The 13,653-nt window shown below is 37.1% G+C and overlaps 1 protein-coding gene across 1 annotated transcript in view; it reads right to left on the bottom strand.

The window, feature by feature from the left end:
• Positions 1-13,653, bottom strand: part of LOC134533978 (AP-2 complex subunit alpha) — a 49,419-nt gene that overhangs the window by 9,063 nt on the left and 26,703 nt on the right. Inside the window, exons 11-17 of the mRNA XM_063371839.1 lie at positions 12,834-12,965; positions 10,970-11,167; positions 8,513-8,674; positions 7,245-7,438; positions 1,872-2,001; positions 1,344-1,482; positions 1,108-1,252 (exon numbers count right to left, since the gene is read on the bottom strand). Coding sequence (XP_063227909.1) covers positions 1,108-1,252; positions 1,344-1,482; positions 1,872-2,001; positions 7,245-7,438; positions 8,513-8,674; positions 10,970-11,167; positions 12,834-12,965 — 1,100 coding nt within the window. The remainder of the gene's footprint in view (positions 1-1,107; positions 1,253-1,343; positions 1,483-1,871; positions 2,002-7,244; positions 7,439-8,512; positions 8,675-10,969; positions 11,168-12,833; positions 12,966-13,653) is intronic.

Genomic DNA, 13,653 nt, shown 5'->3' with positions numbered 1-13,653 from the left:
GTTACATACCTACATAGAGTAAAATAAACAAACCAAAAGACTGATCTACAAATTAAAAGTTATTATAACAATAGTTGAAACAACAAATAATACAACTTGCTTAAATTATAGTGTTTAAAATGAAATAACAACTTGCATAAAAACACCAGAGAAATATATTATCAGTAACAGATTAACAACCTAGGAACTGAAGATTGAAACCACACACTTGACCACTAAGCTAAACAGACACAATATTTGTCTCTGGATAATTCTGGTTATCAATGCTGTAATCTCTGGATTATATCATTTTTAAAGTTGAGAATATTTACTTTTTGTGACCATTAAAGTATACACTATGTACTCTATGATAGTTCTGCTGTACCAAAAGTTAATTTGTTACACCAATTCGCTTGAAACATCCCCCAATGTTCATGAAAGCAATTATCTATAGGGCAATTGCTTATTTTTACACAGATTTTTTGCACCGCTTGCTTATTTTTACACCGATTTTTTGCACCGCTTTTGTCATTTTTTTTACACCGAAATGAGCCAGTTTTATTTACCATTTTTGGGGTTCCTATCTATAGGTTAATGCCACCACATGCTGTCAGCTATCTTAACAACCTCGGCTTGTGGGTGGGTAGGTAGGTATAGCATAAACGCAAATGCTGGTTATATTTCAACCTGTTAAAACTTCCATACAGTTCTATGCATTTCCTCGCATACAAAAATCTCACCATCAACATGCATGGAGAAGAATAACTTAACTTTGCAGTAAATAATTTAACAGAGACATTTTATGCTACCATGCATGATGAGTTTTTGAATTATTTAATTTACTATATGAGGTTAAACCCAAGGTAATGTAATTTTAGTTATCTTCAAGATTATGTTTCTTTAAATATATAATAAGTACTTGTATTACTTCAGCTGTAGTCATTTGGCACCAACAACACCACCCACATTCAGATTTATCGAGGAAGGAATAAGGAGGGGTAGGGGGAGGAAGTGAAAGAGAGAGAGAGGGGGTATATTGTGGACTCATCTCCCTAACAAACATTTCTTGTATCAACCACAAAACTAAACACAAAAGCTTGAGTAGCTAAAAAAAATAAATCACCTTACCTGCCCAAATTTTTCCATCGTGCAAAGAAAGACTCTCCATTCATTTCAGTTGGCTCAAAAAACTTGTTTATTGTAAGTGGCAGTTTTACCAATAGCTTTTGAGGAACATTGTTGTAAATAAATGTGATGTTCATACTGGGTGCATCTGAAATACAACATTGCATTACACAACTAATCAACATTATATATTTTTTTAAGAACCACACAACAGCATTAGATTATTAAGGTTTACGTACCTATAAAATCATCTACACATTCAACGTTGATCATCTGTTGAATCTGAGCACCAGCTTCTAAAATTGGAGCCACAGGTTTCACTTGTAGGTTGAGTTTTTCAGCCAAGTCATCTGGGTAGGAGATATTAGTGGAGAAATTCTGAAACAAATTATACAGTTTTCATCAGTGCTATCACAAACAGCAACAGAGTGATATAATAAATTATATATACTTATTTTAATACAGCAATACTACCCACAAATTATTTAGGTGTGTCCCTACCTGCCTATGTGTGCGCACACACCAACACACAATTTTCAATATTAAATACATATTTTTTTCATTTATTTGAAAATAATCCATGTGCTAGTTGTACATCTCATGTTTAAATGTCATCCTGTTAAATTTTTATTGCATAGTAAATGTGATTTTAAACTCTAAACATGTAAACATCAAGTTTAAAATGACTAGTTAAGCTTCACAATATATTATCACCGCTAATCCTTACCCAAAGCACCTATTAAAAAACACAATGTCCACTAACTTACCTGCAATGGAAAGGATGTTTTGTTTCCATAAAACAGACCAAGTCTTCCCAAGTTTTGCCGAAACTCAGACTTGACACCAATTTGTATTAGATCGTTCTCAAACAGGACTCCATTATTTTTACAAATAAACCTGAAACCAAATTCCCACATGTAATTTAAATGTGTTAGCAGGTGGACAACAATTTCACTGCTTGATTATACACATGATAACACTGGTACATGTCGCATGCTGGCCTCCATCAGAAACGTGTCACTCGAAATAGCGCATGTACAGAAACTGACCAACTACAGTACGTACATAATAGACTCTGTGGAGACAATACCCTCTTTTATCGCACAACTGTCACACTCGCGTAGTCGTTGCACCCATATTTTTGGGTGTCAAAATTTTGATAAAAATAACCTCTCGCGTAAATGTCGCATGATTTTGGTTCCGCTATTAGATTCCGAGCGCTTTGTGTGGTTATTTTTTCCGTATAAAACAATGTATTTTAAAATATAAATCTAATATTTATTCGGACATTACCTCTTATTTAATTAACGGAAATGTGCAATGTGCGCTCTCTATTTGGTTATGTTACTTCCCGTATAGAGCGTGCACACGTAGCAGAATATCAATATCTCGCCGAGTGCATGCAGCACGCGCTCTCTGTCGAGTGCCGAGTTAACTACATCCGATAGCCCGCACTCTTTCGTGGTGTGTATACGGCGATAGTTACGCGTTCATTCGGCTTGCATTCGGATCACAGATTTTATTTTTCTATTTGAAGTTAAAAGGTTTTTGTTGCATGACTTATTAATTTAAATTGTTTGGCGTGCTCTTTTATACTTCACGTTTTAAATAAACGTACTTTCCATGAATTGGTTTTGGTTTTATGAATAAATTTAACAAAAAAAATTTTTCCCACATAATCGTTGCACCCCTACTTTTCAAACTTGATTTTATAATAAAAAGTGTGATGATTATGAGAGAAAACACGGTAGTTGATTAGCCTCTCTGCCACATCAGGTGTGATTGGTTTAAGGCTTAGTTTCCCCTGCCATTTAGGAGTTACATTCCCTAGCCTCTAATTCTAAAAAAAGAAGGGGGGAACCACAGAAGTAAAGTTTTTTTTTTCATTAACTATTTGTAGAAAGACAGAAAATGAACTTGCAGTGAGAAACCTCGACGTGATAAAACTGATAAGTCAAACAAAATGTTTTAATAATGAATAATACCTTACTCTTTACATTTACATATGTAGTAGTCAGGGGTGTATGCAGGGGGGAGAATGGAGGGGATATCACCCCCCCCCCCCTAAAAAACCTAAAAATTATCTTATTCCACCAACAAAAAGAAAGAATTTGAAAGAAACCGCGGGTGAAGGTGTGGCCGCCGAGTTACGAACTGGCATGTTTTTCGGCGATAGTACACAAGATGCCAATGAGTGCGGAAGTCAGCTGGCTTGCCTTGGCCACCAGTTTACAACCAGACGGCAGACAAGATCTTAGGCTGAGACTGTAAGTTTACTGTTTCCTTTCAAATTTTTTTTTGGAGAGTACCAGCATTTTCAATCATGTTGAAGTTGATGCCCTGCAAAAATTTTGAGCAAGTTTATTTACTTTGCAACATGGTTACATCCATCAGCCTTTTCATTGAACATTTGATGAAGGCTTTGCTCGAACTGGCCTACTAATTGGAGCTGAAAAATTGTGTACAGCTTTTTATTTGGAAAGTGTTGAAAAATGAATAGTGTATGAATTCTGACTGCAGAGATGTTAACTCATGCACAGAATTTGTTGACAAATATTATGTAATTTTAGTAACTTTAGGGAAAGGCACTACAGACTGACAGTTATGAGTGGATTGTTTCATTTGTTTCGCTGCACACCTTGTTCAGTCAGCAGTGATGCATCTAATTTGTAAGTTTTGGAGACCAAGAATGTTGTCAGCTTTAAATCAATCCTCAACATGGACTTTTAGCTTTTTTTTATGAGTGTACAATTTTAACATTAACATCATATTGTATTGGCGGCCTTTTGGTTGGTTTTAATTCGGTCTGCGTTGCTTTCTAAGCTATAATTTTAAGAGTAAAATAAATGGATTGGCGCAAGTAAAAATTTCAACCCTGTATTTTTCAAACTACACAGTCACAAACATTTGGTTGGACAGAAATTTTTTAACAGCTAATAGCTTATTGGAGCTTAGTAATCTTTTGGTAATCCTTTAGTGCGTGTTAGGAATTTGGGTTTAGAGTATTTATTTTTTGAGTTTGACATAATTTACAAAATGAGCATGAGTAGAATGGAAACAAGATGCCTATTGTAAAAAAATCCCTTTCAGCACAGCCTACAGGTGTAGGTAGATTTGGAGGTAGATTTGGAAGTACCCTTTTATTATGTGAATTTTTTGGAAACTTCTATAAGCTCATGGAACATTTTAAGAACTTGATGTACATAACATCCTATATGTTCATCAATATCCAAAAAAATATTGGTTAGACATTTTCTCACATTCAATATTTTGAATGTTTTTAACTCAATGCATCCAGCATTGAATGTCTTGAAGAATTTCACATTATGTCGGTAAGGTAGTCAATGCAATTATTTTTGACCAACAATCACAATGTTTCATCACTTGCACTAACATATGGTTGTATAAAATTTGTTTTTTTACAAAGGTTTAAAGTAATATTAAGATTATCAAAAATAATGATACTAAGGAAGTTTTTTTATTTCTACCCCATTTTTTAAGGTCATAGTTTGTTTCATCAAATATTGTTTCAGCCAAAGGTTTAAGATAAATTTCAAAAATTTACAATAAATTATAATTTCATAGTATGTATATATCTATTAAAAAAAAATGAAATTTTTGTCTTTCTACCCTTGTTATTTTTACCCCTTGTAGTATTGGATTGTTACATAAATTTTTACTTTAGACAAAAGTTTTCAACAATATTTTAAAAGTTAAACAAAAATAAACAATTTTAAAGAGTACATGATAGGAAGTTTTATTTTTTTCTTATTTCAACCCCAGGTTTTTTCAGCCCTGTAACATTGCAAGACCCTGCCCTCCTAAATAAATAATTTTCTTTTAAACTTCTTTTTGTATAGGTAAATATAAATGAGTCAATGTTTTTAGAGTGGTGTGTATGTTATGAGACAGTAGAATCAGACGTTATGAATATTAATATATGTTATTTTCACTTGCTACGTTTTTAAGAAGGTATTTATTATTTTATTAGACATTTTCAATCATTACTATTTTTTATGTAATTATTCACAAAGAAGTCGCTGTACTAGATTTTTGCCTGTTTATTAGGCCTACTTTTTCAGGTTATTTCTAAATGATTTTAATTTTGTAAAGTAATTTGTATTATAATTGCTGTTTGTAGTGTTCATTAACGTGTGGAATGATTCATGGATAGAAAGAGAGGCATGAGAGGCCTGTAAGTGTAAGTGAGAAAGAAACAGTGCTTCCCCGCCAACCGAGATAAAGACGGTAATTTCCCCCCTGCGTGGGAACTGAGTGATAACTGCTCTCTCACGGTGTGGGAGAGAGAACGAGAATGGGAGTCCCCGATTTCAATGTGAAAATGAAAAGAGATAGATCAGGGGAAGCCCAGAGTTCTGTATGTACAAGGTTTTTTCATGTATTGTAACTTGTTCTGTGATTGGCTTGTATCTGTAAGCGTGAAAGAAGCGTGCGTGTGATTGGTCGGTGAGGTCATGTGACGTCTACTCCCTGCGTGGAGGAGAGTGTGGCAGGACTTCACCAGTCGTCCGTCGAACGCTGCACAAGTAGGTTGCGTTCGGTGGCTTCTCGCCAAATTATAAAGTAATTTGCTAACAGATAATTTAACGTTGGTGGTCAGAGCCAGGCCGAGTATTAAGTCAACCTAATTTGTTTTATTTTCTTTCAAACAGTACTAAATTAGAAATTGCGGCCACCTTTGTCGGCGTTCGGCTCGTAGCGAAATTCGTTTTCGCTGGGTGGGCCCCTGTTCGAGGTTGCACCATCTTCGTGTACTTGTAATAAAACATTGCTGAAGCACGCTATTTTTTCGTTAATCCTCATCACGCGAACTGCGGGCATTTTTCGACGGGCAGATGTATGTGGAATGAGTGAGTAACCTTTTTTGGAAGTGTTTGGAATCGTCGGTGCATTCTATTGTGAAAAAATAAAACAAAAACTAAAATTGGCGGAACATCTGTTTATTTTTGTATATAACGAACCGTTATAACCCATTACAGTAATGGTTTGTATTATCAAAACTTGTTTCAGTCAAAAGTTTTAGATAAAAATTATCAGATTTACAATCAATGTGAACATTTTTGATGGTATGCCTATTAAGGGAATGATTTAATTTTGTATTGTTACGAATCTGAGAGAACAGACAGCGATGCCAAGTTCAGAGCTGACCGGCGGCCCTGCACGGCCACTGGCGTCACGCGCCGTGTCACGTGCTGTCCACTGACGTAAGGCATGCCATGCGTGCATGGCCGGATTACAATCGTCGTCACTAACCCCCTCCCCCTTCAATCACCGCGCATTGTACCGCTTCAGGCTATCATCATCTTTAGCGGCCTGGGAAATCCGGGCTTGAAGTAGCCGTCGCGTGGAGTAGCGTGAATAAGTGTCGCCATTCTCAATGTTTTGGGCGTCTTGTTAGCCAGGGATGAAGCAACGCATCACAGCCACTCTCAACCCTACGAGGAGGACGCCACAAGTATTTAAGCAGCTACGCCGGCCTCCGTGAGAGTTCCGCGAGTGAAGGAAAGTGCGACGACAGCGAAGAGGGTGAGAGAGAGACCCCCTCGAGAGTGGCGCGATGCGGAGCGACGGGACCGTGAGAGTGCGACCGAGTGGCGCGAGACTGTTTGTGTGGACAGATGTGAGGTAAGGGGCGAACCACTGTTGAGCCTAGCTCCAGTGAGGAGTGGAACATGACAGACACTGAGTGACCTGAGAATAAACTTTTTTAAGTCTGAGTAATTGGTGATTAGGCATTTTTAAGCAAACTTATTTGGACGTAGTTATGCAAAAAGGACCCAACCCACATGAAACCTATTCTGAGTATTTTGAAGTTAAAGTTAATTATTAATTGTAATTCTCGTATTGATAACATAATGTGGGTATAATTTTAATGGTCTATTATAAATACCGATATAATAATAGCAACGATGGTATGATCAACCTTGTACTATTTTAATTTATTTTCAAATAAAATATAACAAAATTGTGGGTTGGTTCCTTTTTGCATAACTACGTCCATTTATCAAAGATGTAACTTGATTGGGCTATCCCTTACGAACCCAGTCCTCCCCACATTATAAAATCGTGACAACAGATATATCTGGAAAGCCAAACTTGATCACGGTACCAACACCTACTTCTTGGCATTGTAGGTGGTCTGCGCAGCACCCAGACTGTCGATGTTGTTGGTGGCGGGGGCGGCCGGCGAGCCGGAGTACACGTCTCCCAGCACGTCCAGTAGCACGCCCGTGTTGCTGGCGGGGGTCGGCTGCGCGGCCGGGGGAGTCGACAGGCCCAGCAGGTCCGCAGAGATGTTGTTCACCGCGGACACCTGCACGCACACACACCCATCACTCCAACAGCAATCTCGTTTACACATGCAATATCACACCGTAAAGCCAGTGCAATGAAGGTTACGCCCGATTCCAGCCTCCACAAAATAACTGAACTCTTGCACGGTAATGAGCTGAAGAATCCATTAAATAGTTTAAAAACTACAAATAGGGTGACCAATATTTTGGTAAAAACCAAATTCCAGGTATTTTCTAGGATTTTTTAAGGTTTTTCTTAAGATTAAGAAATTATAATGAAAATATACACTGCTATTTTGTTTACATCACAGCTTATAAAACCAAACCAAGTATCTGCTATTAAATTTAATATGAAATTAAACAAAAAAAATTAAATAAAATTTTTTTTTAAGACTATATTACTTGTGGTAAAAAAAAGTATTTTTTTTTTATTTAGCAGCTTTTGTATGTTGTTTAAACTATCTAAGTAGCAAACAGTGAAATATTAATCCTAACTTTAAATTATTCATGGAGCTTTCAAATCATTGTAATTTGAACATTATGAATTTTGAGTTGCAAAAGTACATCCATAATTATTGTTCATCCCTTTTATTATTATTTACTATCTGAAAATCACTAATACTTGGTGTATTAACAAATATACCTGAAAACTAATTGCAATGGTTACATGCTGCATAAAATATAAAGAAAAATATTATGGCACCATCTCCTTGTCTAGTTTCTTTCATGTTCAACATTATTTTTTTCGGTTTTAATCTGCAAATGAGATCCCCCAGTGTCTTTCACATATCAAATCATGGTATTAGTTTCTGTTCAGTCTTGGCTTCCGTTTACTACATATTACCATCATCAGCGAAAATCTTTAGAAGTTAAAAAAAAGAACTTGCACGAAGAAATAAACTGACAACAAATATTTTTGGTTATGGTCAAAATATAAGGGGTGCAAGGCTTATTCGAGGATGCAGCTTATACGCATAAGTACAATAATTCAAAAAAACTTTGAAGTTATGTGAGTCACATAAAATTTTTTTTTAGGAGAAATGCCTAAAATGCAAAGATGTGAACCTCAGCACTCAAGCACATGATGTACTTACCACTGCAGGAATGTGATCTGCCTGGTGATTCGTCATCGGCACAGGACTTTTCCCTTCTTTTATCTCATTCTCTGGAACTCTGCCTGGTTTCTTCTTCTTAAGAACAGCCAGAATTGACGATTCACGTTCAGGGAATGCTGGCATTTCCTCCAACACTGTAGCCTGCACAAAAAAAAAACTATGTAGTTTTCATATTTCTCATCCTCTATGTAACATTTTCGTAGCAAATATTCAATATCACATTTACAAAAACAGCAGATATTGAGATCCACATTTTCACCTCTCTTTCCCAATAATTTTATCACCTCTTTGAATGCCAGGGAAGAAGAGCATACTTGAAGTTTTGACTTTTTTATATATATATATATATATATATAGATCGGAAAATTTTGATTTCTTACCTAAAACTACAATGTTATGTGATAAAAAACTGTTTGCTGTTGGCTTTTACTACCAAGACAACAAAAGCAGCCTCTTCCTGTTAGCAAACCATTGACTATCCCTGTTTGTGCCTAGAATTTTCATGATTCTTTTACCCAAACCTAAAAATTCCATCACCTTTATAGAAACGGAGGAAGACTAAATATGTAATTGTAAAATTACATGCAAGCATTTATGAATAACACTTTTAGTTTGACTAACTGCAACAGTAGTTAACTATTTTTCCAGCTGCAGAACACTAACAATTCAAGTTCTTTCTTTTTATCTGAACTAAGCAAAAAAAACTAAAAATATAACATGATGGGTGAATTAGAAACTTACTTAAGCATGAACCAGAGTTAAGAGTGAGAGCTTAGTCCACCTCCACTAAGCTCAACGAAAAAAGTCGCTAGAGACGGTAACACACAATGACACGAGCCAAGGGCCAAAATTAAGGACCCCTGCCTACCAGGAGACACAAATGGCGTGCAGAGCTTCAGATCAACCCTCGCATTTGAAAACTGCTCAAGAGCGGTGTCTTGTTTATGAAAAGGATTTAAGAATATGCTTTTTCAGAATTATTTTTAGTCTTGAATTGCCCAGTAGAGATAGTTTAAAGCACTCAATAGACTTGCACTACACCTTTATCCTACGCCATATGTTACAGTTACAGTTCAAACATAGGCGTGCCTACAGGGGGGGGCCAGGTGGGCCATGGCCCCCCCTAATGTAATCACTCAGATCGGCATTTTCTCTAATGCGCTCGTTAATATTCGTATATTCCTGGCACTGTGACACTCAAACTGTTTTTCAGTGTTTTCAGCGTGCTAATTAACAATATTTTTAAACATTTTATCGTTCTGGAAACACAGCCGCCCTAGTTTATTTAAAACACGAGGTCCCTTAAAATGGCAAAGCAAAAAAAAATATATATATATTTTAAGAGGTTTGTTAAAGTTCTGTTGTCTGAATTGCTGTGTTTGCATTCACTAAAAAGAAGTTCATTTCAAGGTAGATGTGGACCAAGCTATTGGAAAAATTTCGAAGGGGGGAAAAAATGTGTAAGTACCCTTTAAACATTGTCTATGGGGGAAAAAAAAAAAAACATATTTTCAAGATTGTTAAAATTATACGGATATAAGTATTAACTAGTAAACATATCTCGTTGATACTGCAGAAAAATACCGTATATACTCGTGTATAGCGCGCCCTTTTTTCCCCTCAAGTAAAGGAAAAAAATAAGGATGCGCGCTATACACGGAAAAAAAAAAAGTGAGTAGATGAAGCGGGGAGGAGTGGAAGTCGTTAACTGCCGGTTGACGGGTGACGTTTCTGGCCAGCCCCCCACACATGCGCACAAGCAACAAGGCCTCTCTTTCACACACACACACACACACACACACACACACACACACACACACACACACACACGTGCGCGCGCAAGCTCGCAGGTCTCTTGTTTATTTTTAGACCTCCCCCTCTACAGCTAGTAAAATAAAAGAGAGAGAGAGAGAGAGAGAGAGAGAATGTTGACACCAGTCCCCCTCCCACTTCCTTAGCTTCGTCGCAGCTGCTACCGGTGAGTCATCTACTCCGTGTCACATTCCTGCCTGCCTCTCTTCCTCCCGTCCACGTACCAGTTGTGACGATACAGCGCTTCATTATCTTGCGTCTACACAGCAGAGTTTAAGTATTTTCCTGACGCATCACCACACATCAATTTAAATTATCATTTGTTTCATACGTAATTACTTAACAGGTACCACAAAATGTTAGTACAATTTATTTACGGGAAAAAAAAAAATTTTTTCTTTGGAATTTGTTGCAAAAATCGTGGTGCGCGCTATACACGAGGGCGCGCTATACACGAGTAAATACGGTATAAACACGGCGATGAGTGAATGTATTTTGGCTATTTAACATTCTAAATTCAGCTTCTGATTTAAAAATTTAGCAGCCCCCCCCCCCCCCCCCAATTGAAATGTCTGGGCGTGGCTGACATACGACACGAACCGCCTCACCGACTCAGAGACCCACCAGCACGTCGGTGGAGGCGACGATGCTGAGCTGCAGGTACTCCGAGGCCCTCTGCTGCAGCTCCGCGTCGGCGCTGCGCAAGTTGCTGTGCTGCCGGAACACCTCCTGCACCTGCGGTTTGATCTCGGGGAACAGGTTCACGAACTTTATGTACGTGGACAGCAGGAGGGCTCGCGTCATGGGCGAGCACAGGTGGTACTGGAACATGACACATCCCTCGGCTGTTTCACGCAACGATCCCCTATAAATTTTCAGGGTCACGGCATATTAACCACACATTTTAGAAACCAGCGGTACACTACAAATTATTTCTTACACCATTTTTTTACATGTATTTATTTTTATATTTTACTAGGGATGGACCATTCAAATCCTTTAATACCATAAAATCCTTAGTATCTGAAAGATTAGATATTCAAGGAAAAAGATTCTAAGGAAATATTAATGAAAATAAATTAAATTTAAAAAAATTTAATACTGATAACCTCTTAAGTTAACTATGTAATTTATTTTCTTCCTTTTATGTTACCATTCCATAAGATATTGTATTTTTAACATTTAATTATATAGACAATATACAAAATATATTGATTCTGCAAACTTAATTTGTTAACCTACCATTGAAAGGGTAGAGTGGTGTAATGCTAGTTTAATTTTAAATTCATTTAATTTTACTTTCAAACCTTGACTTCGAGGGAATATATTCGAGGTACACTCTGGGATTCAAATTCAAGATTCTGATTTCACAAGATTGGGATCTGACCCATCACTATAATTTTACCCTTGGAAAAACTTTATAATAAATGATACATAAAATTGTCCTACCTAAATTAATAACTTTATTAGTTTTAAATTTTACTTATTTTTATACTGTTACGAACGCAGACAGGACCGCGACATGCGCCAGGTTCAGAACTAGCTGGCGGCCCTGCCCTGCATGGCCACTGGTCTCACGTGACATCCAATTAAGGCATGCTACGCATGCCTGGCCAGATTACATGGGTCGTCGCTAACCCCCCCCCCTCCCCCCCAAATTCATCGCGCATCGTCCTTCCTCAGTGTTGTTATCTATCGCTGAGCGGCCTAGGGAATTCTGCGAATGAGTGCCGCTTTTCTGGACTTTTCGGGCGTCAAGTCGGCCCGGATGACGCAACTCGTCAACAGCCACTCTCGTCGATTTTGGGAAGACGACCCACTGGTATAAAAGGGTGACGCGGGAGTTGTGGGCGAGTTCTGAGAGTGAAGGGAAGTGCGACATCAGCGAGATGTTGCGATGCTGAGCAACGAGATCGAGAGTGTGCGACCGAGTGGCGCGAGACTGTGTGGACAGGTGCGAGGTAAGGGGCGAACCACTGTTGAGCCTAGCTCCAGTTAGGAGTGCAAACTGCGGAACTAGACAGACATTGAGTGACTTGAGAATAAACATTTTTTAAGTGCCAGGATTGGTGATCGGAAATTTTTAAGTACAATTATTTATTAATTAGTAATGTAAATATTAGTAATTAATAAAACTGTAACAAAACTTAGTTGGAAAACTTAATTGGGCCATCCCTTACGAACCCAGTTCTCCCCACATGGGTCGTAACAATTCAATGTTCTTTCATTTTTCAAAATCTTGCAACTATGTTTCTGCTGATAGTATTTTTAAATTTAAATCAAATTTTTTTTTGCATGACGCAGAGTAGGAATTTGCGCAATAGATACTTGTACATGTTTTCGACAAATTTCACAGTTTTGCATTATCCACTCGTGAGTATCACTTGCATAGCCCAAGGTAAAAATTAACTCTGCCCAGAACAGAAGAATACACAATGGGCACAAAGAAGCAAGGAAGCTCATTTAGTCGTGAACCACCTGCAGTTACCTTGGAATGTAAAAGCTGAAACTGAACAAGAGGCGAAGAGCGCTTGTCCCCTGCAATCAAATTTCCAAACTCGCCTAAGATGTAGCCACCCACTTTGACCATGTTTTCGTGGCAAGCCGGAGCTTGGAGTGCCTGGAAAAAGAATGTTATAAAAAAACTGAATGTACAATTACTTACATGTACTTAAATGCTTAAATGTACAATTACACATAAATTCAAAGATACACATGCTGAAATATGTAATGAAGTTGTATTTAAAAACTATTGCTAGTTAGTTAAATATAATATATTTTCCTAATAAAAAAAACTCCACTTAGAAGTAAATTTCATTGGTACATTTTCTTCATGCTGCACATTACCTATGACATGCTATTCAAATTACCATATAAAATTAATGAGGATAATATAGAATCAAAAAATACACAGTGTGTATTTTAGTTTGTAATGTATTATTGTTAAAGGTCATTGGCAACCACAGAATGCCTACTAGTTTCTGATGATTACACACAGCAAAAGGCCATACTTCCATTTTGCCAATTCCATGTGCAGAAAAAATCATGGAATACCCTTTCTTTTCCACATATATGCCTGTTTGAAAATTATTACCCACTTATCATTTACTGGCAAGTGAAAATTCAACTGGCAATGTTATCTATTACTATTCTTGCCTTTATAAATACCTGGTTAAAGAATTTTGGTTTTGTTTTGAATTTCACAAAATTTCTAATAATTTTGTTTTCTTTCATGTAATAATTGTAATGATTGCACAGCATAAAAAATTGATTGATTCATAGCATAATTTTTACCATAGACTTGTAAA

This window comes from Bacillus rossius, chromosome 7, assembly GCF_032445375.1.
Source record: "Bacillus rossius redtenbacheri isolate Brsri chromosome 7, Brsri_v3, whole genome shotgun sequence".
NCBI lineage: Eukaryota > Metazoa > Arthropoda > Insecta > Phasmatodea > Bacillidae > Bacillus > Bacillus rossius.
Note: the sequence above shows the minus strand (reverse complement) of the source record. Positions and strands in the feature narration are given on the sequence as shown.